Source organism: Leuresthes tenuis, unplaced genomic scaffold, assembly GCF_036924035.1.
Source record: "Leuresthes tenuis unplaced genomic scaffold, fLeuTen1.0.hap1 SCAF_24, whole genome shotgun sequence".
In the NCBI taxonomy this organism is placed as follows: Eukaryota; Metazoa; Chordata; class Actinopteri; order Atheriniformes; family Atherinopsidae; genus Leuresthes; species Leuresthes tenuis.
Window position 1 is genome coordinate 16,781,780 of NW_027325378.1, and position 26,292 is coordinate 16,808,071.

General features: G+C 39.0%; 3 protein-coding genes across 3 annotated transcripts; all 3 read left to right on the plus strand.

The window, feature by feature from the left end:
* Positions 1–1,075: 1,075 nt before the first annotated feature.
* Positions 1,076–5,840, plus strand: LOC140284394 (sialic acid-binding Ig-like lectin 14). Its single transcript, XM_072378269.1, has 9 exons — positions 1,076–1,163; positions 1,358–1,741; positions 2,299–2,604; positions 2,679–2,948; positions 3,035–3,110; positions 3,877–3,916; positions 4,127–4,348; positions 4,460–4,494; positions 5,681–5,840. The coding sequence occupies exons 1-9, from the start codon at positions 1,076–1,078 to the stop codon at positions 5,838–5,840; spliced, it is 1,581 nt and encodes a 526-aa protein (XP_072234370.1).
* Positions 5,841–10,724: 4,884 nt separating this feature from the next.
* On the plus strand, positions 10,725–13,839 carry LOC140284395 (sialic acid-binding Ig-like lectin 14). The gene is made up of 7 exons (XM_072378270.1): positions 10,725–10,788; positions 10,961–11,344; positions 11,900–12,205; positions 12,280–12,549; positions 12,636–12,711; positions 13,353–13,392; positions 13,603–13,839. Exons 1-7 carry the CDS (start codon positions 10,725–10,727, stop codon positions 13,837–13,839), a joined length of 1,377 nt encoding a protein of 458 aa, XP_072234371.1.
* Positions 13,840–20,318: 6,479 nt separating this feature from the next.
* LOC140284396 (sialic acid-binding Ig-like lectin 14) lies at positions 20,319–25,019 on the plus strand. The gene is made up of 7 exons (XM_072378271.1): positions 20,319–20,406; positions 20,604–20,987; positions 21,542–21,847; positions 21,922–22,191; positions 22,277–22,352; positions 24,533–24,572; positions 24,783–25,019. The coding sequence occupies exons 1-7, from the start codon at positions 20,319–20,321 to the stop codon at positions 25,017–25,019; spliced, it is 1,401 nt and encodes a 466-aa protein (XP_072234372.1).
* The last annotated feature ends 1,273 nt before the right edge of the window (positions 25,020–26,292 follow it).

A 26,292-nucleotide genomic window follows, 5' to 3' on the forward strand; every position in this document is an offset into this window, starting at 1 on the left:
GTAAATAGCTGAGTACTTGAAGTAAACGGAGGAAGTTGGTAAGTTGGGTTCTGCAGGATCGTCACAGCGACTGTAAACAGGTCAAACTTATGTCACCTCCTTTAACCTTTTCTTAGTTTTACAAAGCGCTTTGCAATGTCTTTCTCTTTCACCCACTCACACATGCATCATACAACGCTATGAAAAATTATCTTTCTGTAAATGCAGACCTTTCTTTTCTATTCAGTCACGCTAAAAAAAAAAAAAAGATGCAGTTTTTTCACCAAGGACTCAGCAGCATGTAGAGATAAAGATAAATATGATGAAGATAAAACCACTGAAATTCAGATTAAAATGACCACTCTACTTTCTGACATATGGCCATGAAGCAACTCTTTTATACTATGAATATTCTTTTTCAGGTGGGCGACGGTTCAAAAAATGGTTCAAGAGCGTTCATGATTTTCAGATCCCATTTCTGTTGTGCACAGGACAAAACTACTCTGACTTAAACGTCTTCTCTGTGTGTTTGTAAGAGTATTTTCAGTGTTTTAATGAATATTCAGTCTGCTGCTGAACAGACAGAAGACACTAAGTCTTGTGGTAAAAATAATCTTTTAATCGCTGATGAGCTCAAGTTCCTCTTTCACACAGAGGAAGAAGGAAGGATTAAGATATCTAGAAACAACACTGTTTGCCTTCATTGGACATTTGCTTTTAATTAGAGAAGTTGGTTATTTGATGCTGATCTACTTAAATAGGAAACTGTCAGACATTAAGACAAATTTGTTTTCCTGTTTCAGCTTCAGACTAATTTGGTAAGAAATGTGACTTGAACTTCTTATTCTAATGTTTAAACTTGAGATTCACTCGGTGTAGAGTCTTTTAGATGATATCAACTTTAAGAAATATTTTTGAATTTTTTTTCATTTTGTTTCCATTTTATTTTTCAATTACTTTCAAATGTAACTACGGATTCTGGGTTGAATGTTTGAAAGTTGCTTGAAAAAAACAACTGAATGGTTAATTGAAATCCTACTTTATAAAAAAACACTGACATACGACCGTTTATTTCAGCTTGTTTTCAGTCTCAGAGATGAAGGAGGAATGTAGGAGTTTCATGGCAGACCTGTCTGTGAACGTGGTGACAGTCAACATGTTCCTGAGTGTCTTCTTTCTTCCAGGTGAGCTCTTTGTTTTCTCACTTTCATTTGGAAACATTACTTGAATCATTTCTAGTCTGAAATATTTGATACTGATGTTATTTAAAGGCTGCACATGTAACATGCTGCAGCTGAACTGTAGTTTGTGTGTCATGAACTTTGTTTTCAGGCAGATTTTGCTCCACATTATGTTCATCATTAGTCTGGTTTTACAGGTGTTTTGGCTGGTTGTGATCAGAAACCAGCAGGCCTCTTCATTACTGCACCAAAGAACATGGAAGCACTGAGTGGATCTTGCTTACAAATCCCATGTAGCTTTACTACAGATCAAACAACATTTAACAGCACAGGAACTATCTATGGAGTGTGGATTAAAAGTGACGACAGGTTTGCTTTGAATCCAAACAATGTAGTTTTCAACAGCAGTAAGTCGGCTAACATCTATCAAATGAAGATCACTGGAAACCTGAGTCAGAAAAACTGCACCACTCTGTTTTCTGATTTAAGCACAACTCATACAGACAAATACTTCTTCAGAGTTGAGAACGGACCGTTCAGAGCAACAGCTTGTGATGATCCTATTCGAATAACAGTTAAAGGTGGGAAAGGTTTATTTTCATTAGTCTATAACATTATAAATAAAATGTGACATCAGTTCTAGTTTTAGTGTAAAACTACAAACTCCTTTAATCTAAGCTTCAGTGTGAAATGAAACATCTTCTGTAGGATTATCAACAGCATCAGTCAGAGTTCAGTGTTAAAGAAAGCAGTTTGTGAACACAAAGTGGTCGTTTTAGAAGTTATCACAGTTGAATACTGCTGAGATACTGACAGTATACATTAAACAATCTTTCTGCTGATGTCTGCAATGTTGTAACTGCAACACTGGACAAATATGAGCTCCTGTCAGAAGTTACTTTTCATCTTTTCAAGTCTTCACTTTTATTTTGAGCTTAGGAAAAAAATCTACATAAACCTATTACTGCTTTTTATTGTAGTTAAATCTGCATCAATTAGAATGTTGATACTTTTGTCTGTTTTTAATTCAAAATTTTTGTTATTGAGGATTTTGTATGCATTCTTTAAATATTTACAACACCTTCACCTGATTATGTTCTTGTTCATGTTCTATATTTTACTTTATTTTAAACCACAGATTCTGCTTGGAAACCCAGAATCAACATCTCAGGTGAACTGAAGGAGAAGGAGTCTGTCACCATCACCTGCTCAGCTTTCACTCCCTGTCATCACTCCCCTCCTGAACTCACCTGGAATCTCTCAAAAAACTCTCACAGACAAATGGAGGAAAACACAGATGGAACCTTTACAGCTAAAATCCAGGAGACCATCACTCTGTCAGACACACATGATGGATACACCATCAGCTGCTCTGTCAGATATCCTGTGAATGAAGGAAAACATGTCAAGACAGCAGAGACAGAAGTGACTCTCAGTGTTTCATGTAAGTGATCCTGTCAGCACATCATGGTTCATCCGTTTCTGATTAATAAAGTTAATGTGTCACATTTTCCTCAGATGCTCCTAAAAACACCTCAGCATCCATCAGTCCATCAGGTTTGGTGTCAGCAGGTAGCTGGATGAACCTGAGCTGCTCCAGCAGAGCCAATCCTCCCATCAGCAGCTTCACCTGGTTCAAGAACAGCAAACATGGAGCCATGAAAGTAGCTGAAGGAGACTTTTACAGACTCAAGATGACCAGTGTGGCAGATACAGAAAGTTACTTCTGTGTGGCTGCAAATATTCTCGGTAATCAGACGTCATCATGGATTCATCTGAACAATGAAGGTAAATGCAGAAATGTCCTTCCATGTAAAACTGTGACTTCCGGTTCTGCTGTCTAACTTTCTATCTTTTTTTTTCTTTTGCAGCAGGAAGCTCTCTCCTGTCAACTTCGGTTATTACAGTGATTGTTGTCATTGTGCTCATCTGCCTGGTTGTTTTTGTTTGGTGAGTATCAGAATATAAATTATCTCAAACACTATCATTCTTCATAGAGAAGTGTAGCCCAGGCTTCATAGATCTGGTTGTTAGTGTAGTGTTAACTGCACAGCGTCTCTGTATATGTGTGTGGGACGTCTCAAGGGTAAAATGAACTCCTGTGAGCTTATGTGAGATCAGCCAACGCCCTGTCTGATTGATGCGAAGCGGCGAGTTAGATGTAACTGTGACACATTTCTGCCACTGGCCTTCAGTGTATGAGAGAGAATACAGCGTCTCGTTAGATGGATGAAAGTTGCTCTGCTTCGTGAGTTCTTGTCACACTTTTAAAAAATGATGGGCCGACTCATCTCCTGTGCAACATGTTTATTTATACAGAAATTGCAAATGCAGCTGCATAAGCTCAGTCAGCAGGATAGGAAACAGAAATGATTCGTTCACGACTTAACTCCTCGGGTCCTCGTTCATTTGGCACGTGACAGTGGGATATATGTATACTCACACAAATTAAAGGGCCCCAATGAGCAGATACTTAGCTCATAAATGAAGACTCAACTCAAAACAACAGAGGATACATTTAGTTTTTTATGCGTGCTCTTTATTATTTTTTCTTTTCTTTTTTTTTCATTGTTCTGCATTAAATGCTTTTAGCCATGTTTCAGGTTTGAAGGAAAATATATGAATAGATATTATTAGCAAACTAAACTGTGTGTGTCTCTGTGTTTTAACCTGAAACACAGTAGAATTATTCTGACTGCTCTGTGATGTCTTCCAGGTGCTTTAAGTCCAAACATCCAACTCCACATCAGACTCAGGTGAGTTATTGTTAAACTTTTGTGAACAGTACTGCACTGTGAATGTGATTGTAGTCTAAGATTCCTGACAGCAGCTGCATGAACAGTAAGCTTATCATTAAAATGCTGTTTAATTGGGATCAAATAACCATTCACTGAACGCGAGTCATTATTTCATTCTGTGTGGAAGGATCCAGCTCACTGCACTTCTTGTTCAACACGTTTCCACAGAGTCAAACAGGAGAGGATCTTGCTCTTCAAACACCAGCCACTAAACCAGAGGAAGAACTCCATTATGAAGAGATGAACTTCAGGAAGAGACCTGAACCTTCCTCCGTCTCAGTGCAGGACAGCAGACAGCAGCAGGAGACGGTGTACGCACAGGTCAAAGTGTCGGAGCCAGAAAACAGCTCAACACAGACTGCTGACAGCCCGGAGGATCTCTACGCTCAAGTGAAGAAAAAATAACTTCTGTAGTGTGATCACAAAGAGATTTACATTTAGTTTCTACAAGATGTCAGTTCATGTTTGAAATAAAGAGAATCAGTTGTTCTCAAATGACAGGAAGCTCTAAAGTTCCACACCCTGCAGCTCACATGGTTTGGTCACTGATATCATCATTGATATTAATAATCTCTGACTTTTTGGGACATTTTTTTTCTGCCATTGGGGATTGGATGTCAGAAAGACAAGAGGAGAGTTTTGTGGGGTCTGTGCACAGCTGAGTGTCGCATGCATAAAAATGATGATATGAGATCAGGAATGAGCCAAAGCCAATGAGTTTGACTCTTGCTGTGTGAGTGTTTTCCCACGTCTCTCTTTCAACAGCTCATGAAGATTTTTGTCAAGCAATTCAAATATTAGACATATGTGCCCTTTGATGTTGTCTTTAAGTCACTTGAATGGTGTATTTGTTAAGTGACGCTACAGTTGTAAGAGCGGAGTATCAGGAAATGTCAACTGTGAATTGACACAAAGTCTAAATGGGCTTATTTTCAATCCCAATATCTGAGGCATTTAGCTATCAGAAGAAAGAGAAACACAAATGATGTTGATGAGAGATGCTTTTCTGGGAATTTGTCCTAAAGCTTACCTGTCTCACTGCTTTAATGAAAAACTTTGGAAAGTTCCATAGACATTCGAGGTGAGGGAAAAATTAACCGTAGTTTACTCAAAATCCAGAATTATGTAGTTTGCTGACAGAACTTTTACAATAAAAATTACCTTTTTTAAGTCTATTAGGAAAAAGAGCATGTGGAGATTCATTTTTCATCATCAGTTTACTCCTGACTCATTTTCACTGTATTTACTGTACTATATGTAACCACTAGGTGGAGAGTGTTAAATTCAGAGCTCTTTGAGTAAAACATCAGTAAACTGTAAAGTACTCAAATCTCACATGCTGGAAGTTTGTAGACCCACTGACTGGGTCTACATGATGAGATTAATATGATTATAGATGTAGTTGGGTTATGCTCCTTATCTGAGGGTAGTTATCCTTGGATATATGGCGCTGAATGAATCGAATCATTGGCACAAAGCATGTCATACCCCGGTGCGATAGGTGGCGCTGTACCCATTTCAACTATCACTAATAGAGCCACTTCCAGTTGACCTCTTCACCACCAACAACAACAACAAGCTCAGGCATTTGGGAAAGATGGTGAACGAAGAGCAAGATGAAGCTACGTCCCTCTACTTTTCCTTTGTGATGAGCATGCTTATGGCACTAACGCGATGCACAACGGCACATTCTCCATCACGTTGTTTATTTATCTCCACCAGCGGCGGCAACAACAGTAATATCGTCTCCTTCGACTTCCGGGTCACGACCCCGAGAAAAAATCTCGAGCATACGCAGAACGCAAAGTCCAATTCACCATGTGCTTCACCGTCTACAAACACGTTTAGTGTGACTATCAACGGATTTATCTTGGGGTCTTAATCAGACTGCGAGTAACCCGATCCGGTCCAGTTTGTTGTCAGACGAAGGTGTATACATGAAATGAATAACTCAGTCTTGTTGTAATTTAGCCATTAATCTGATTTTTACAGTGTCATGTAACCCCATTGAGTGCTGCTGACTCCTGGCATAGTTCTTGAAGTTTTTTTTTCCAAATAAGGCCCATAATAGAGGACCAGAGGGCTAAACTGTAAACGGGGCGGCTGTAGCTCAAGAGGAAGAGCAGTCGCCTACCGATCGGAAGGTCGGCTTCCCCAGGCTACATGTCGAAGTGTCCTTGGGCAAGACACTGAACCCCCACCCTCACTGAACCCCCTCCTGATGTATCCATCAGGGTATGGATGATTAGAAAGCACGTAGTTATGTGTATCTTAAGACGTGCTGTATGTATGAGTGTGTGAGTGGGTGAATGTGGCATGTAGTGTTAGAAGCGCTTTGAGTGGTCAGTTAGACTAGAAAAGCGCAATACAAGTACATTTACCATTTACCATTTAAACTCAGACTCCAGTAGCAAGACCAGAATACATTCCACCTACAATCCGCCCATACTAATCCTGTCACAGTGAGATCAGTAACACATATTCTGATGAAAGATAAATGAAACCATGGCAATTTATGTTTGTATGTAAACACACTGAATGCTTATAGCCCAGGGTAAGCTCACATTTTATGATTAAATTCAAAATGTGATTGTCTTCCATTGTGACTGGCTTTAGATCTGTTAAAAATGATGGTGTCTCTATGGAAATATTACATTCACAATTTAATGACAAATCAGTTCCTTTTGTGAAATTATGTTTCTCCTTAAAATTTCTCCTTTCCTCAAAATTCATAACAGTGGCAACATATGAGTCCTTATTCTCCTCAGTTGCTTTGCTTTCCCTCTGTGGAAAAAAGTGTGATGCATGCATTAAATCACCAAATGCTTACATGCTCTTTCTGAAGAAGCAGAGGCCAAACATGGTGGCTGAGCTGAAGAGTGAGAGTGGCACTGTGAATGCAATCCTTGAAGAGAGAGCGAGGGTTTGCTCTCATATCTTCACACACTCAGCAACAACTCTGATCAATAACATCTCACACACTGACAGTGGTTTTGATTAAATTACTTACTTTTATTTTTTTTACATTGCCAAAGATAAAAAAAAAAAGGACTGAGGAAGTTTACGCAGTAATACACAGTCATGCAGATTTGTGTCTATACTCTATTTGCTTGTAGGCTTTGCTTATCAGCTGCCTTATGTGTTATCGCCAGTTATCTAAATATCTTCTGAAGGACGCCGACTTTCACCAAACCATTCTCGGTGAGTAGATAAACGTATTTCTGTCACGGTTTATTCTCTGTTCCATGTCTTGGCTCGTCATTTCCTGTTTTATTTTGAAAAAAAGCACTAACCTTGTCCTCTCGTTTCAGGTAACTTGCTCTTCCTCCCGTGTCATGCGTCTCATTGTCTTCCCTGATTACCAAGTTTTTCCCCTTGGTCCCTCATGTGTTCAAATAGTCGTATAGTCAAATAGGCGTTTCCCTTGTCTTGTGCCAGTATGTTGTCTCTGTTCGAGCGTCACTACCAGCCACCTTGTCTTGTTTGCCACAGATCCCACGAGCCTGCAGTGAGCGACTCTCCTGCAGCGCACCTTGCTTTGTCATTTATTCCACAGCCATAGCCTTAGTTTATTTATTGTTACGGTAAGTTCCATAGCTTTGTTTTTCCTCCATTTTCACGGAGTGATTTTTCGTTGTTACTTGTCATGGTCGCCTCCATTAAAGGAGAGCGTAAAGTTAAAGTTTCATAGAGCCTCTGTTATTGTAACGAGTGCGCCTTTGTTTTATCCGCTTCCTTTTGAGAGCGAGTCTTTGTTTTGTTAAGAGTTCATAGCTTTTGGTTTTCCTCCCGTTGTGGAGAGATTTGAAGTTTGTTAACTTTCATAGCCGCGCTCCTCCTCCCTCGTAGATACGGAGGAGAGCGCTTAGGCGTTTCTAGCCTTTTCGTTTGCGCTGCGGGAGATCGCCCTGCAGTGCCGTCATCTGTTGTCTTGAGTGATAATAAAACCTCTTGAAACCGCACGACCCTGCGTCTGCGTCCTGAATCCCTCTCTGGTACGTGACAATTTCATACCAGAAATAAGGTCTAGGTTTAAAAATACCGGAGTTGCCCTTTAAGAGATTTGATTTATTTAATTTATAAATATGATTATTGTACATTTTGGTGAAACTGGTAAAAAAGTCTACAAAAAGGGGTCCCAGACAATTGTATTGTCGTATAAGTTATTTATAATTAAATAACAGATGTATATTGAGATATGGTGGAAATGACATTTGATCAACGCAGGTCAGAAAAATGTACAAAATTAACAATTTTTCCTGTAATCTTAAGTTTGATTTAGAAGAAACCTGCATCCCCAAAAAGGAGGAAATTTCAGTGTTTTGAGTATCATTTAGAATCCACATAAGCTCTTAAATGTCACTTGCTGTACAAGTAAAGTATGACTGTAAAGACCTAAGATGGAATAGAAAAGTTCTTATGTCGTGGGTTTCGTGTTTGTATATCCAGGTGATGGGTCTCATTGCAGCTTTCCCTTTGACTGTGGCGAGATTGAATCTATTCTTTCTTTCAGGTGAGCTGCTTGTTCAGACTTATTTTATTTAGGCTGTTTTTACTTTATTTACAATTTGAATCTCAACAAATTACATTATTATTCAAAATGTAAGTGAATGTCATGTTCTGTTTATTGGTGGGCAACAATGTAAAATACTTTTTGTTCAGTGATTGAGTCATTTTTTCATATCATTTATATTATTACAACAGACTGTGCTGAGATACAACTGAACATTTGTGCCACATTAAGTTACTTCCATCGTTTTACAGAGGCTTTCAACCTGATCTAATGATCTAACATTAGATCAAACATTAGATCAACCTGATCTAACAGAACATGTAATGTTGGTCCACAGCACAAACTGATGCAGATTCACAGTAAAGCCTCCCAATTGTAGAGTGAGTGAGTTTTCCATACATTTTTTTTTCTCAAGATACGCAGCTTATTTTGAACTCTGTGTCATCATGTAGAGTTTAACGTCTCGCTACATGAGAATTTTGGTGCTTGCTATGTCACATTTCGCAGTTCTTTCACAAATAATTAAATCACGAGACATGTCTAAAGTATATATTACAGGCTCAATTCTGTGTAGAATTACAGGAGATCTCCTTCAGTTTAATGCTAATACAGAATTTGTCTGCGATTCTGCAAGATTTTTTTTTCAAGTTCAGTCACCATAAATAGAGGCCCAGTAAACCTGTACTGATGAGACTTTTGGCTCATAGTTTTTGACTGACAGGTCACTGAAGCTGAGGTTAACAAAAGAAACTAAAAACCTGCTGAGGGGAGTAACGAGTAACAACACACAGGTGGTGTAAATCAGAAAACTGAAGGTTTGTAGAAGGACAGGAAAAAAAACTGAAGAGATTACACAAGGGGTCTAATCGAATAGTCAATAAAATGACCTTCCTACAACTTGTCCTAAGCTCCTCTCCTTGACCACGGTGGAAAACATCATGGGGTTAAGGAAAGCTGGAAGGAAAAGCTCGACCACACTTACACTGAGCTGTGATGTGGGCGCGCAGCAGTGAAACTACAACTGTTCAAGAGATATTCCACAAAGATCACTTTAGATGCTTCCTCTGTAACAATCTTGTCACATTGTTACACAAAAGTTATCTCATATGGATCATATCAGAGAAAATATGGAATATTTAATTTTTTTAGTTTGTAATTGAAGAATTAAATTGAATTAAAATGACAGAGAGAAGCTGTGATTGGATCAGCTGAGGAAATCAGCTGATGTGATGAGTTAGGAGCAGGTAAACAGAGAGAAGATAAACAAACTGTATTTGTTGATGACATTTTCTGCACTTGTGCTTCCCTGTTGTGCCAACATCCTCTAACATTACTGTAGAACAGCTTTTCACCACAGGGCTGCACTGTTGGTCACATAAAAGCTGCTGATGTTTCAGGCATCACTTGAGCAAAGATCTCATGACAGATGTTTGACTCAAAGGCAACATGAGGCTCAGTAGGATGAAAACAGCTGTTTGTATCTTGACATCTTTGTGTTACAGCTACATTTTCTGTGACTTGTTAGTCATTTGATTTGTCTCCTTAAAGCCAGCTGGGGTGTGATATTTTTTGGAAAAACAATAAAAATGTTATATTGCTGTAACTTCTGCCTTTTTATTTGTAAGACGTGCTGTAGGAGTGTTTGTGAATGGATGAATGTGGCTTGTAGTGTAAAAGTGCTTTGAGTGGTCAACTAGACCAGAAATGCTGCATTTACCATGTTTGTGTGCAGCAAAAGTGCACAAATTCATCTTTTTGAACTGTTTTCGATGAACACCTGAATTAAATATAAAAACACTCTTACTAAAACGGGCATTTGCTGACAGTGAGACGTGTAATAAAAATAATCTTTCACAAAACAATTTGTGATTCACACCCTAATGAGCTCAAAATGTCACAGTGTGACTTCTTCTTTCAGGCAGCAGGAGGGATGAAGCCATCAAGCTTTTACTTGACATTTACTGTTTAACAGAGAAGTTGGTTCTTTGATCTGCTGCGGATCACGGTAACAATGATATGAATGATTTATATATTTTAACATTTCCAGCCTGAGATTTGTCCATTTTTGTTATTTTCATGAATTCTACTCAAAAATACTTCAGGACACAATAAATTCTGTTTTGTAGATTTTAAGTTTTTGGTTTAAATGTTTGAAGTTTTAGTTCATATCTGCTTTGCTGAAAACACGGACATACGACCGTTTATTTCAGCTTGTTTTCAGTCTCAGAGATGAAGGAGTAATGTAGGAGTTTCATGGCAGCCCTGTCTGTGAACGTGGTGACAGTCAACATGTTCCTGAGTGTCTTCTTTCTTCCAGGTGAGCTCTTTGTTCTTGAATCATTTCTAGTCTGAAATATTTGATAGTGATGTTATTTAAAGGCTCCATATGTAACATTCTGCAACTGAACTGTAGTTTGAACATGAACATGAACTTTGTTTTCAGGCAGATTTTGCTCCACATTATGTTCATCATTAGTCTGGTTTTACAGGTGTTTTGGCTGATTGTGATAAGAAACCAGCAGGTCTCTCCATTACTGCACCAAAGAAGATGGAAGCACTGAGTGGATCTTGTTTGCAAATCCCATGTAGCTTTACTACAGATAAAACAACATTTAACAGCACAGGAACTATCTATGGAGTGTGGATTAAGATTAAAAAGACATTTGCTTTGAATCCAAACAATGTAGTTTTCAACAGCAGTAAGTCGACTAACATCTATCAAATGAAGATCAGTGGAAACCTGAGTCAGAAAAACTGCACCACTCTGTTTTCTGATTTAAGCACAGCTCATACAGACAAATACTTCTTCAGAGTTGAGAACGGACCGTTCAGAGCAACAGCTTGTGATGATCCTATTCAAATAACAGTTAAAGGTGAGAAAGGTTTCTTTTCATTAGTCTATAACATTATAAATAAAATGTGACATCAGTTCTAGTTTTAGTGTAAAACTACAAACTCCTTTAATCTAAGCTTCAGTGTGAAATGAAACATCTTCTGTAGGATTATCAACAGCATCAGTCAGAGTTCAGTGTTAAAGAAAGCAGTTTGTGAACACAAAGTGGTCGTTTTAGAAGTTATCACAGTTGAATACTGCTGAGATACTGACAGTATACATTAAACAATCTTTCTGCTGATGTCTGCAATGTTGTAACTGCAACACTGGAAAAATGTGAGCTTCTGTCAGAAGTTATTTTCATCTTTTCAAGTCTTCACATTTATTATGAGATGAGGAAAAAATCTACATAAACCTATTACTGCTTGTTATTGTAGTTAAATCTGCATCAATTAAAATGTTGATACTTTTGTCTGTTTTTAATTTTAAATTTTTGTTATTGAGGATTTTGTATGCATTCTTCAAATATCTACAACACCTTCACCTGATTATGTTCTTGTTAATGTTCTGTATTTTTCTTTATTTTAAACCACAGATTCTGCTTGGAAACCCAGAATCAACATCTCAGGTGAACTGAAGGAGAAGGAGTCTGTCACCATCACCTGCTCAGCTTTCACTCCCTGTCCTCACTCCCCTCCTGAACTCACCTGGAATCTCCAACAAAACTCTCACAGACAAATGGAGGAAAACACAGATGGAACCTTTACAGCTAAAATCCAGGAGACCATCACTCTGTCAGACACACATGATGGATACACCATCAGCTGCTCTGTCAGATATCCTGTGAATGAAGGAAAACATGTCAAGACAGCAGAGACAGAAGTGACTCTCAGTGTTTCATGTAAGTGATCCTGTCAGCACATCATGGTTCATCCGTTTCTGATTAATAAAGTTAATGTGTCACATTTTCCTCAGATGCTCCTAAAAACACCTCAGCATCCATCAGTCCATCAGGTTTGGTGTCAGCAGGTAGCTGGATGAACCTGAGCTGCTCCAGCAGAGCCAATCCTCCCATCAGCAGCTTCACCTGGTTCAAGAACAGCAAACATGGAGCCATGAAAGTAGCTGAAGGAGACTTTTACAGACTCAAGATGACCAGTGTGGCAGATACAGAAAGTTACTCCTGTGTGGCTGCAAATATTCTCGGTAATCAGACGTCATCATGGATTCATCTGAACAATGAAGGTAAATGCAGAAATTTCCTTCCATGTAAAACTGTGACTTCCGGTTCTGCTGTCTAACTTTCTATCTTTTTTTTTCTTTTGCAGCAGGAAGCTCTCTGCTGTCAACTTCAATTATTACAGTGATTGTTGTCATTGTGCTCATCTGCCTGGTTGTTTTTGTTTGGTGAGTATCAGAATATAAATGATCTCAAACACTATCATTCTTCATAGAGAAGTGTAGCCCAGGCTTCATAGATCTGGTTGTTAGTGTAGTGTTAACTGCACAGCGTCTCTGTATATGTGTGTGGGACGTCTCAAGGGTAAAATGAACTCCTGTGAGCTTATGTGAGATCAGCCAACGCCCTGTCTGATTGATGCAAAGCGGCGAGTTAGATGTACCTGTGACACATTTCTGCCACTGGCCTTCAGTGTATGAGAGAGAATACAGCGTCTCGTTAGATGGATGAAAGTTGCTCTGCTTCGTGAGTTCTTGTCACACTTCCTTGTTCATTTGGCACGTGACAGTGGGATATATGTATACTCACACAAATTAAAGGGCCCCAATGAGCAGATACTTAGCTCATAAATGAAGACTCAACTCAAAACAACAGAGGATACATTTAGTTTTTTATGCGTGCTCTTTATCATTTTTTCTTTGTTATTTTCTTTTTTTTTCATTGTTCTGCATTAAATGCTTTTAGCCATGTTTCAGGTTTGAAGGAAAATATATGAATAGATATTATTAGCAAACTAAACGGTGTGTGTCTCTGTGTTTTAACCTGAAACACAGTAGAATTATTCTGACTGCTCTCTGATGTCTTCCAGGTGCTTTAAGTCCAAACATCCAACTCCACATCAGACTCAGGTGAGTTATTGTTAAACTTTTGTGAACAGTACTGCACTGTGAATGTGATTGTAGTCTAAGATTCCTGACAGCAGCTGCATGAACAGTAAGCTTATCATTAAAATGCTGTTTAATTGGGATCAAATAACCATTCACTGAACGCGAGTCATTATTTCATTCTGTGTGGAAGGATCCAGCTCACTGTACTTCTTGTTCAACACGTTTCCACAGAGTCAAACAGGAGAGGATCTTGCTCATCAAACACCAGCCACTAAACCAGAGGAAGAACTCCATTATGAAGAGAAGAACTTCAGGAAGAGACCTGAACCTTCCTCCGTCTCAGTGCAGGACAGCAGACAGCAGCAGGAGACGGTGTACGCACAGGTCAAAGTGTCGGAGCCAGAAAACAGCTCAACACAGACTGCTGACAGCCCGGAGGATCTCTACGCTCAAGTGAAGAAAAAATAACTTCTGTAGTGTGATCACAAAGAGATTTACATTTTGTTTCTACAAGATGTCAGTTCATGTTTGAAATAAAGAGAATCAGTTGTTCTCAAATGACAGGAAGCTCTGCCTTTTTTTTCTGCCATTGGGGATTGGATGTCAGAAAGACAAGAGGAGAGTTTTGTGGGGTCTGTGCACAGCTGAGTGTCGCATGCATAAAAATGATGATATGAGATCAGGAATGAGCCAAAGCCAATGAGTTTGACTCTTGCTGTGTGAGTGGTTTCCCACGTCTCTCTTTCAACAGCTCATGAAGATTTTTGTCAAGCAATTCAAATATTAGACATATGTGCCCTTTGATGTTGTCTTTAAGTCACTTGAATGGTGTATTTGTTAAGTGACGCTACAGTTGTAAGAGCACAGTATCAGGAAATGTCAACTGTGAATTGACACAAAGTGTCAGGGACTGGTGGAAAGGTAGGACCCAGATGCAGCTCTTTGTGTTCAACAAAAGGTTTATTCCAACAAGAACAGGGAGCAAAGGCAAAAACAGAGTACAGCAGGTAGCCAAACTTATCTTTCTGTGGCATGAAGTGAGGATTGAAAGGAAACCAGGAGGCTAAATACTGTGGAGGGAGTGATCAGTGACTGAGGTGCAGCTGTGAACAATGAACCAGGTGACCTGAGTGAACCGAACGTGACAGGGGAAAAACATGATTAAACATAAACTGTGACATGAACAAACTGTGACAGAACAGACTGTGACACAAAGTCTAAATGGGCTTATTTTCAATCCCAATATCTGAGGCGTTTAGCTATCAGAAGAAAGAGAAACACAAAACGATGTGGATGAGAGATGTTTTGCTGAGAATTTGTCCTAAAGCTTACCTGTCTCACTGCTTTAATGAAAAACGTTCCAAAGTTCCAAAGACATTCGAAGTAAGGGAATAATTAACCGTAGTTTACTCAAAAATCCAGAATTATGTAGTTTGCTGAGAGCACTTTTACAATAAAAATTACCTTTTTTAAGTCTATTAGTAAAAAGAGCATGTGGAGATGCATTTTTCATCATCAGTTTACTCACATGCTGGAAGTTTGTAGACCCACTGACTGGGTCTACAAGATGAGATTAATATGATTATAGATGTAGTTGGGTTATGCTCCTTATCTGAGGGTAATTATCCTTGGATATATGGCGCTGAATGAATCGAATAATTGGCACAAAGCATGTCATACCCCGGTGCGATAGGTGGCGCTGTACCCATTTCAACTATCACTAATAGAGCCACTTCCAGTTGACCTCTTCACCACCACCACCAACAACAAGCTCAGGCATTTGGGAAAGATGGTGAACGAAGAGCAAGATGAAGCTACGTCCCTCTACTTTTCCTTTATGATGAGCATGCTTATGGCACTAACGCGATGCACAACGGCACATTCTCCATCACGTTGTTTATTTATCTCCACCAGCGGCGGCAACAACAGTAATATCGTCTCCCCCCGAGAAAAAATCTCGAGCATACACAGAACGCAAAGTCCAATTCACCATGTGCTTCACCGTCTACAAACACGTTTAGTGTGACTATCAACGGATTTATCTTGGGGTCTTAATCAGACTGCAAGTAACCCGATCCGGTCCAGTTTGTTGTCAGACGAAGGTGTATATATGAACTGAATAACTCAGTGTTGTTGTAATTTAGCCATTATTATGATTTTTACAGTGCCATGTAACCCCATTGAGTGCTGCTGACTCCTGGCATAGTTCTTGAAGGTTTTTCTTTCCAAATAAGGCCCATAATAGAGGACCAGAGGGCTAAACTGTAAACGGGGCGGCTGTAGCTCAAGAGGAAGAGCAGTCGCCTACCAATCGGAAGGTCGGCTTCCCCAGGTTACATGTCGAAGTGTCCTTGGGCAAGACACTGAACCCCCACCCTCACTGAACCCCCTCCTGATGTATCCATCAGGGTATGGATGATTAGAAAGCACGTAGTTATGTGTATCTTAAGACGTGCTGTATGTATGAGTGTGTGAGTGGGTGAATGTGGCATGTAGTGTTAGAAGCGCTTTGAGTGGTCAGTTAGACTAGAAAAGCGCTATACAAGTACATTTACCATTTACCATTTAAACTCAGACTCCAGTAGCAAGACCAGAATACATTCCACCTACAATCCGCCCATACTAATCCTGTCACAGTGAGATCAGTAACACATATTCTGATGAAAGATAAATGAAACCATGGCAATTTATGTTTGTATGTAAACACACTGAATGCTTATTGTCCAGGGTAAGCTCACCTTTTATGATTAAATTCAAAATGTGATTGTCTTCTATTGTGACTGGCTTTAGATCTGTTAAAAAAGATGGTGTCTCTATGGAAATATTACATTCACAATTTAATGACAAATCAGTTCCTTTTGTGGAATTATGTTTCTCCTTAAAATTTCTCCTTTCCTCAAAATTCATAACAGTGGCAACATATGAGTCCTTATTCTCCTCAGTTGCTTTGCTTTCCCTCTGTGGAAAAAAGTGTGATGCATGCATTAAATCACCAAATGCTTACATGCTCTTTCTGAAGAAGCAGAGGCCAAACATGGTGGCTGAGCTGAAGAGTGAGAGTGGCACTGTGAATGCAATCCTTGAAGAGAGAGCGAGGGTTTGCTCTCATATGTTCACACACTCAGCAACAACTCTGATCAATAACATCTCACACACTGACAGTGGTTTTGATTAAATTACTTACTTTTATTTTTTTTACATTGCCAAAGATAAAAAAAAAAAGGACTGAGGAAGTTTACGCAGTAATACACAGTCATGCAGATTTGTGTCTATACTCTATTTGCTTGTAGGCTTTGCTTATCAGCTGCCTTATGTGTTATCGCCAGTTATCTAAATATCTTCTGAAGGACGCCGACTTTCACCAAACCATTCTCGGTGAGTAGATAAACGTATTTCTGTCACGGTTTATTCTCTGTTCCATGTCTTGGCTCGTCATTTCCTGTTTTATTTTGAAAAAAAGCACTAACCTTGTCCTCTCGTTTCAGGTAACTTGCTCTTCCTCCCGTGTCATGCGTCTCATTGTCTTCCCTGATTACCAAGTTTTTCCCCTTGGTCCCTCATGTGTTCAAATAGTCGTATAGTCAAATAGGCGTTTCCCTTGTCTTGTGCCAGTATGTTGTCTCTGTTCGAGCGTCACTACCAGCCACCTTGTCTTGTTTGCCACAGATCCCACGAGCCTGCAGTGAGCGACTCTCCTGCAGCGCACCTTGCTTTGTCATTTATTCCACAGCCATAGCCTTAGTTTATTTATTGTTACGGTAAGTTCCATAGCTTTGTTTTTCCTCCATTTTCACGGAGTGATTTTTCGTTGTTACTTGTCATGGTCGCCTCCATTAAAGGAGAGCGTAAAGTTAAAGTTTCATAGAGCCTCTGTTATTGTAACGAGTGCGCCTTTGTTTTATCCGCTTCCTTTTGAGAGCGAGTCTTTGTTTTGTTAAGAGTTCATAGCTTTTGGTTTTCCTCCCGTTGTGGAGAGATTTGAAGTTTGTTAACTTTCATAGCCGCGCTCCTCCTCCCTCGTAGATACGGAGGAGAGCGCTTAGGCGTTTCTAGCCTTTTCGTTTGCGCTGCGGGAGATCGCCCTGCAGTGCCGTCATCTGTTGTCTTGAGTGATAATAAAACCTCTTGAAACCGCACGACCCTGCGTCTGCGTCCTGAATCCCTCTCTGGTACGTGACAATTTCATACCAGAAATAAGGTCTAGGTTTAAAAATACCGGAGTTGCCCTTTAAGAGATTTGATTTATTTAATTTATAAATATGATTATTGTACATTTTGGTGAAACTGGTAAAAAGTCTACAAAAAGGGGTCCCAGACAATTGTATTGTCGTATAAGTTATTTATAATTAAATAACAGATGTATATTGAGATATGGTGGAAATGACATTTGATCAACGCAGGTCAGAAAAATGTACAAAATTAACAATTTTTCCTGTAATCTTAAGTTTGATTTAGAAGAAACCTGCATCCCCAAAAAGGAGGAAATTTCAGTGTTTTGAGTATCATTTAGAATCCACATAAGCTCTTAAATGTCACTTGCTGTACAAGTAAAGTATAACTGTAAAGAGCTAAGATGGAATAGAAAAGTTCTTATGTCGTGGGTTTTGTGTTTGTATATCCAGGTGATGGGTCTCATTGCAGCTTTCCCTTTGACTGTGGCGAGATTGAATCTATTCTTTCTTTCAGGTGAGCTGCTTGTTCAGTTTTAATTTATTTAGGCTGTTTTTACTTTATTTACAATTTGAATCTCAACAAATTACATTATTATTCAAAATGTAAGTGAATGTCATGTCCTGTTTATTGGTGGGCAACAATGTAAAATACTTTTTGTTCAGTGATTGAGTCATTTTTTCATATCATTTATATTATTACAACAGACTGTGTGAGATACAACTGAACATTTGTGCCACATTAAGTTACTTCCATCATTTTACAGAGGCTTTCAACCTGATCTAATGATCTAACATTAGATCAAACATTAGATCAACCTGATCTAATGATCTAACATTAGATCAAACATTAGATCAACCTGATCTAACAGAACATGTAATGTTGGTCCACAGCACAAACTAATGCAGATTCACAGTAAAGCCTCCCAATTGTAGAGTGATTGAGTTTTCCATACATTTTTTTTTCTCAAGAAACGCAGCTTATTTTGAACTCTGTGTCATCATGTAGAGTTTAACGTCTCGCTACATGAGAATTTTGGTGCTTGCTATGTCACATTTGGCAGTTCTTTCACAAATAATTAAATCACGAGACATGTCTAAAGTATATATTACAGGCTCAATTCTGTGTAGAATTACAGGAGATCTCCTTCAGTTTAATGCTAATACAGCATTTGTCTGCAATTCTGCAAGATTTTTTTTTCAAGTTCAGTCACCATAAATAGAGGCCCAGTAAACCTGTACTGATGAGACTTTTGGCTCATAGTTTTTGACTGACAGGTCACTGAAGCTGAGGTTAACAAAAGAAACTAAAAACCTGCTGAGGGGAGTAACGAGTAACAACACACAGGTGGTGTAAATCAGAAAACTGAAGGTTTGTAGAAGGACAGGAAAAAAAACTGAAGAGATTACACAAGGGGTCTAATCGAAGTCAAGAAAATGACTTTCCTACAACTTGTCCTAAGCTCCTCTCCTTGACCACGGTGGAAAACATCATGGGGTTAAGGAAAGCTGGAAGGAAAAGCTCGACCACACTTACACTGAGCTGTGATGTGGGCGTGCAGCAGTGAAACTACAACTGTTCAAGAGATATTCCACAAAGATCACTTTAGATGCTTCCTCTGTAACAATCTTGTCACATTGTTACACAAAGGTTATCTCATATGCATCATATCAGAGAAAATATGGAATATTTCATTTTTAGAGTTTGTAATTGAAGAATTAAATTGAATTAAAATGACAGAGAGAAGCTGTGATTGGATCAGCTGAGGAAATCAGCTGATGTGATGAGTTAGGAGCAGGTAAACAGAGAGAAGGTAAACAAACTGTATTTGTTGATGACATTTTCTGCACTTGTGCTTCCCTGTTGTGCCAACATCCTCTAACATTACTGTAGAACAGCTTTTCACCACTGGGCTGCACTGTTGGTCACATAAAAGCTGCTGATGTTTCAGGCATCACTTGAGCAAACGATCTCATGACAGATGTTTGACTCAAAGGCAACATGAGGCTCAGTAGGATGAAAATGATGACATCTTTGTGTTACAGCTACATTTTCTGTGACTTGTTAGTCATTTGATTTGTCTCCTTAAAGCCAGCTGGGGTGTGATATTTTTTGGAAAAACAATAAAAATGTTATATTGCTGTAACTTCTGCCTTTTTATTTGTAAGACGTGCTGTAGGAGTGTGTGTGAATGGATGGATGTGGGTTATAGTGTAAAAGCACTTTGAGTGGTCAACTAGACCAGAAATGCTGCATTTACCATGTTTGTGTGCAGCAAAAGTGAACAAATTCATCTTTTTGAACTGTTTTCGATGAACAGCTGAATTAAATATAAAAACACTCTTACTAAAACGGGCATTTACTGACAGTGAGACGTGTAATAAAAATAATCTTTCACAAAACAATTTGTGATTCACACACTAATGAGCTCAGAATACTACAGTGTGACTTCTTCTTTCACACGGTGGCAGCAGGAGGGCTGAAGCCATCAAGCTTTTACTTGACATTTACTGTTTAACAAAGAAGTTGGTCATCTGATCTGCTGCGGATCACGGTAACAATGATATGAATGATTTATATATTTTAACATTTCCAGCCTGAGATTTGACCATTTTTTGTTATTTTCATGAATTCTGCTGAAAAATACTTCAGGACACAATAAATTCTGTTTCTGGTTTAAATGTTTGAGGTTGCTGAAAAAAAGTTTTAGTTCATATCTGCTTTGCTGAAAACACTGACATACGACCGTTTATTTCAGCTTGTTTTCAGTCTCAGAGATGAAGGAGGAATGTAGGAGTTTCATGGCAGCCCTGTCTGTGAACGTGGTGACAGTCAACATGTTCCTGAGTGTCTTCTTTCTTCCAGGTGAGCTCTTTGTTCTCTCACTTTCATTTGGAAACATGACTTGAATCATTTCTGGTCTGAAATGTTTGATAGTGATGTTATTTAAAGGCTCCATATGTAACATGCTGCAACTGAACTGTAGTTTGAACATGAACATGAACTTTGTTTTCAGGCAGATTTTGCTCCACATTATGTTCATCATTAGTCTGGTTTTACAGGTGTTTTGGCTGATTGTGATCAGAAACCAGCAGGCCTCTCCATTACTGCACCAAAGGAGATGGAAGCACTGAGTGGATCTTGTTTGCAAATCCCATGTAGCTTTGCTACAGATCAAACAACATTTAACAGCACAGGAACTATCTATGGAGTGTGGATTAAGAATAAAAAGAGTGTTACCTTGAATCCAAACAATGTAGTTTTCAACAGCAGTAAGTCGACTAACATCTATCAAATGAAGATCACTGGAAACCTGAGTCAGAAAAACTGCACCACTCTGTTTTCTGATTTAAGCACAGCTCATACAGACAAATACTTCTTCAGAGTTGAGAACGGACCGTTCAGAGCAACAGCTTGTGATGATCCTATTCGAATAACAGTTAAAGGTGAGAAAGGTTTCTTTTCATTAGTCTATAACATTAAGAATAAAATGTGACATCAGTTCTAGTTTTAGTGTAAAACTACAAACTCCTTTAATCTAAGCTTCAGTGTGAAATGAAACATCTTCTGTAGGATTATCAACAGCATCAGTCAGAGTTCAGTGTTAAAGAAAGCAGTTTGTGAACACAAAGTGGTCGTTTTAGAAGTTATTACAGTTGAATACTGCTGAGATACTGACAGTATACATTAAACAATCTTTCTGCTGATGTCTGCAATGTTGTAACTGCAACACTGGAAAAATGTGAGCTCCTGTCAGAAGTTACTTTCATCTTTTCAAGTCTTCACATTTATTATGAGATGAGGAAAAATCTACATAAACCTATTACTGCTTTTTATTGTAGTTAAATCTGCATCAATTAAAATGTTGATACTTTTGTCTGTTTTTAATTTTTAATTTTTGTTATTGAGGATTTTGTATACATTCTTCAAATATCTACAACACCTTCATCTGATTATTTTCTTGTTAATGTTCTGTATTTTTCTTTATTTTAAACCACAGATTCTGCTTGGAAACCCAGAATCAACATCTCAGGTGAACTGAAGGAGAAGGAGTCTGTCACCATCACCTGCTCAGCTTTCACTCCCTGTCCTCACTCCCCTCCTGAACTCACCTGGAATCTCCAACAAAACTCTCACAGACGAATGGAGGAAAACACAGATGGAACCTTTACAGCTAAAATCCAGGAGACCATCACTCTGTCAGACACACATGATGGATACACCATCAGCTGCTCTGTCAGATATCCTGTGAATGAAGGAAAACATGTCAAGACAGCAGAGACAGAAGTGACTCTCAGTGTTTCATGTAAGTGATCCTGTCAGCACATCATGGTTCATCCGTTTCTGATGAACAAAGTTAATGTGTCACATTTTCCTCAGATGCTCCTAAAAACACCTCAGCATCCATCAGTCCATCAGGTTTGGTGTCAGCAGGTAGCTGGATGAACCTGAGCTGCTCCAGCAGAGCCAATCCTCCCATCAGCAGCTTCACCTGGTTCAAGAACAGCAAACATGGAGCCATGAAAGTAGCTGAAGGAGACTTTTACAGACTCAAGATGACCAGTGTGGCAGATACAGAAAGTTACTCCTGTGTGGCTGCAAATATTCTCGGTAATCAGACGTCATCATGGATTCATCTGAACAATGAAGGTAAATGCAGAAATTTCCTTCCATGTAAAACTGTGACTTCCGGTTCTGCTGTCTAACTTTCTATCTTTTTTTTCTTTTGCAGCAGGAAGCTCTCTGCTGTCAACTTCAATTATTACAGTGATTGTTGTCATTGTGCTCATCTGCCTGGTTGTTTTTGTTTGGTGAGTATCAGAATATAAATGATCTCAAACACTATCATTCTTCATAGAGAAGTGTAGCCCAGGCTTCATAGATCTGGTTGTTAGTGTAGTGTTAACTGCACAGCGTCTCTGTATATGTGTGTGGGACGTCTCAAGGGTAAAATGAACTCCTGTGAGCTTATGTGAGCTCAGCCAACGCCCTGTCTGATTGATGCGAAGCGGCGAGTTAGATGTAACTGTGACACATTTCTGCCACTGGCCTTCAGTGTATGAGAGAGAATACAACGTCTCGTTAGATGGATGAAAGTTGCTCTGCTTCGTGAGTTCTTGTCACACTTTTAAAAAATGATGGGCCGACTCATCTCCCGTGCAACATGTTTATTTATACAGAAATTGCTAATGCAGCTGCATAAGCTCAGTCAGCAGGACAGGAAACAGAAATGATTCGTTCACGACTTAACTCCTCGGGTCCTCGTTCATTTGGCACGTGACAGTCAGCTCAGGCTGAAGAGCAATAGGCACAACAGTTCATTCACAAACCGGATCATTCATATGGATCATTGTTTCGTTCATTTATCATGTGACTGCAGCTCAGCTACGGGGCTGTGGACTACAGGCTGCATTGGGATTGGGTCCCAATCATAATTAGTTAGTGGTCTTCGGTTCTTTTGGATGTGTTTAGTGTTCTTGTGTATATAATGCGTGAAGTCTGTAAATAAATAAATGATAATGTAATAATGTGACTAAATACTTGATTTTGATTTTGTGTTATACTCTACCATAAAATAATATAATATGATAATAATGATAATGACAATAATAATAATATTAGTAATAGGACACAATAAATGCACCATGTAACATTTTAAGGAACTTATTGTTACTTTTTTCTCACTTAATTGTGTTATTAATTGTCAAAATGAATGTGAGTTTTACATTCACTTGTCCTCTACCAGCTGTCACATGACAGAGCTGAACGGATCGTTCTCGTTCGTGGCAGCTACTGAGTCAGTGTCGTGCTTTAAACAACAATGGCAGGGAGGATACAGACACAAGTCACCTTATTGTGTATTTGCTTTCCCAGGTTTTCACATGATTTGAATTGTTTGTGGAATTTTGTGTATTGTACTTTGTCAGCTCAGCTGAAGCAAACTTTGTTGCTCAGTGTTAAGTGTTTAGAACCGTGGGCCTTTTGTGCAACGCCCACAGTAGGGCTACAGCGCCACCTGCTGGAGAAATGGACAAAATGACTCGTTCAAAGATTCGCTCAATTTACTGTTCGAGAGTAAAAGATCGGATTCAGTCAAAAGAGTCGAACTTCCCAACACTAATACTCAGTGTGTGCTTCTTCATGTACTGATTACTTCTTCTGCTGGCCGTGGCGTCAGCTACTGATGCATACGACACCGAAACTTATATTACACTTATATTAAGATAGCAAAATCTATATTAACAGTAGTTTCCCTAATTGAAAGTGACCTCTAACCTAAAAATAAAATTGAGGGAGGGCTACTATTTTTATATATTCGTGTTAAGTGACCCTTGTGTTAATGGATGCTGCGTTCCTTCCTTCCTTCCTTCCTTCCTTCCTTCCTTCCTTCCTTCCTTCCTTCCTTCCTTCCTTCCTTCCTTCCTTCCTTCCTTCCTTCCTTCCTTCCTTCCTTCCTTCCTTCCTTCCTTCCTTCCTTCTGTACCTGTGGTGTGGTGGGATATATGTATACTCACACAAATTAAAGGGCCCCAATGAGCTGATACTTAGCTCATAAATGAAGACTCAACTCAAAACAACAGAGGATACATTTAGTTTTTTATGCGTGCTCTTTATCATTTTTTTCTTTTTTCTTTTCTTTTTTTTTCATTGTTCTGCATTAAATGCTTTTAGCCATGTTTCAGGTTTGAAGGAAAATATATGAATAGATATTATTAGCAAACTAAACTTTACAGGGGGTTACAGAAGTTTTTACTGAACTTTAATTCAAGGTGAGAATGTAATGAGCCTGTTTGAATTTTTTTCCTGCTTCTTCTCTTTCTGTCCTTCGTCAGTAACTTCCACAAACTGGATTTTAATCTGATGTTTTTTTACTGATGTTCATCCTATAATCTTTGCTTCGTATCAGTCTCAACTCGCTCTCAGTCTGTGTCTCTGTGTTTTAACCTGAAACACAGTAGAATTATTCTGACTGCTCTGTGATGTCTTCCAGGTGCTTTAAGTCCAAACATCCAACTCCACATCAGACTCAGGTGAGTTATTGTTAAACCTTTGTGAACAGTACTGCACTGTGAATGTGATTGTAGTCTAAGATTCCTGACAGCAGCTGCATGAACAGTAAGCTTATCATTAAAATGCTGTTTAATTGGGATCAAATAACCATTCACTGAACGCGAGTCATTATTTCATTCTGTGTGGAAGGATCCAGCTCACTGCACTTCTTGTTCAACACGTTTCCACAGAGTCAAACAGGAGAGGATCTTGCTCTTCAAACACCAGCCACTAAACCAGAGGAAGAACTCCATTATGAAGAGAAGAACTTCAGGAAGAGACCTGAACCTTCCTCCGTCTCAGTGCAGGACAGCAGACAGCAGCAGGAGACGGTGTACGCACAGGTCAAAGTGTCGGAGCCAGAAAACAGCTCAACACAGACTGCTGACAGCCCGGAGGATCTCTACGCTCAAGTGAAGAAAAAATAACTTCTGTAGTGTGATCACAAAGAGATTTACATTTAGTTTCTACAAGATGTCAGTTCATGTTTGAAATAAAGAGAATCAGTTGTTCTCAAATGACAGGAAGCTCTAAAGCTCCACACCCTGCAGCTCACATGGTTTGGTCACTGATATCATCATTGATATTAATAATCTCTGACTTTTTGGGATGTTTTTTTTCTGCCATTGGGGATTGGATGTCAGAACGACAAGAGGAGAGTTTTGTGGGGTCTGTGCACAGCTGAGTGTCGCATGCATAAAAATGATGATATGAGATCAGGAATGAGCCAAAGCCAATGAGTTTGACTCCTGTCATTCTGCTTTGCCAACAGGGCATTATGGGGTTTGATATCTGTGTGAATGATGCCAGCAGCTTTCAGAGATTTGAGAGCAGCTGCAGCAGCACAAGAAGAAATAAAGACTGAAACTTTTCTTCAGTACTGAGGGGGGTTACTCCCACTGCTGCACGTTTGATAGTCAGGAGCCACTGCTTGGTGGTCGAGTGATGAAATCCACTTACCTGCTGTGTGAGTGGTTTCCCACGTCTCTCTTTCAACAGCTCATGGAGATTTTTGTCAAGCAGTTCAAATATTAGACATATGTGCCCTTTGATGTTGTCTTTAAGTCACTTGAAGGGTGTATTTGTTCAATGACGCTACAGTTGTAAGAGCGGAGTATCAGGAAATGTCAACTGTGAATTGACACAAAGTCTAAATGCGCTTATTTTCAATCCCAATATCTGAGGCGTTTAGCTATCAGAAGAAAGAGAAACACAAACGATGTTGATGAGAGATGCTTTTCTGGGAATTTGTCCTAAAGCTTACCTGTCTCACTGCTTTAATGAAAAACGTTCCAAAGTTCCAAAGACATTCAAAGTAAGGGAATAATTAACCGTAGTTTACTCAAAATCCAGAATTATGTAGTTTGCTGACAGCACTTTTACAATAAAAATTACCTTTTTTAAGTCTTTTAGTAAAAAAGAGCATGTGGAGATGCATTTTTCATCATCAGTTTACTCTTGACTCATTTTCACTGTATTTGCTGTACTATATGTGACCACTAGGTGGAGAGTGTTAAATTCAGTGTTCAGTGTCAGTGTTTCACCTCTTTGGGTCGGAGTCAGTTGTTGTTACAAGTGGGGAAAGAATGAGGTGTAGTGGGTTTCTGTATAATTTTAGACTCTTATATAATTACAGAACGTCACTAAATGAACCATAAGGATTAAAAACCATCTGTCTGACTCCTGTCTCACTTCACAAGT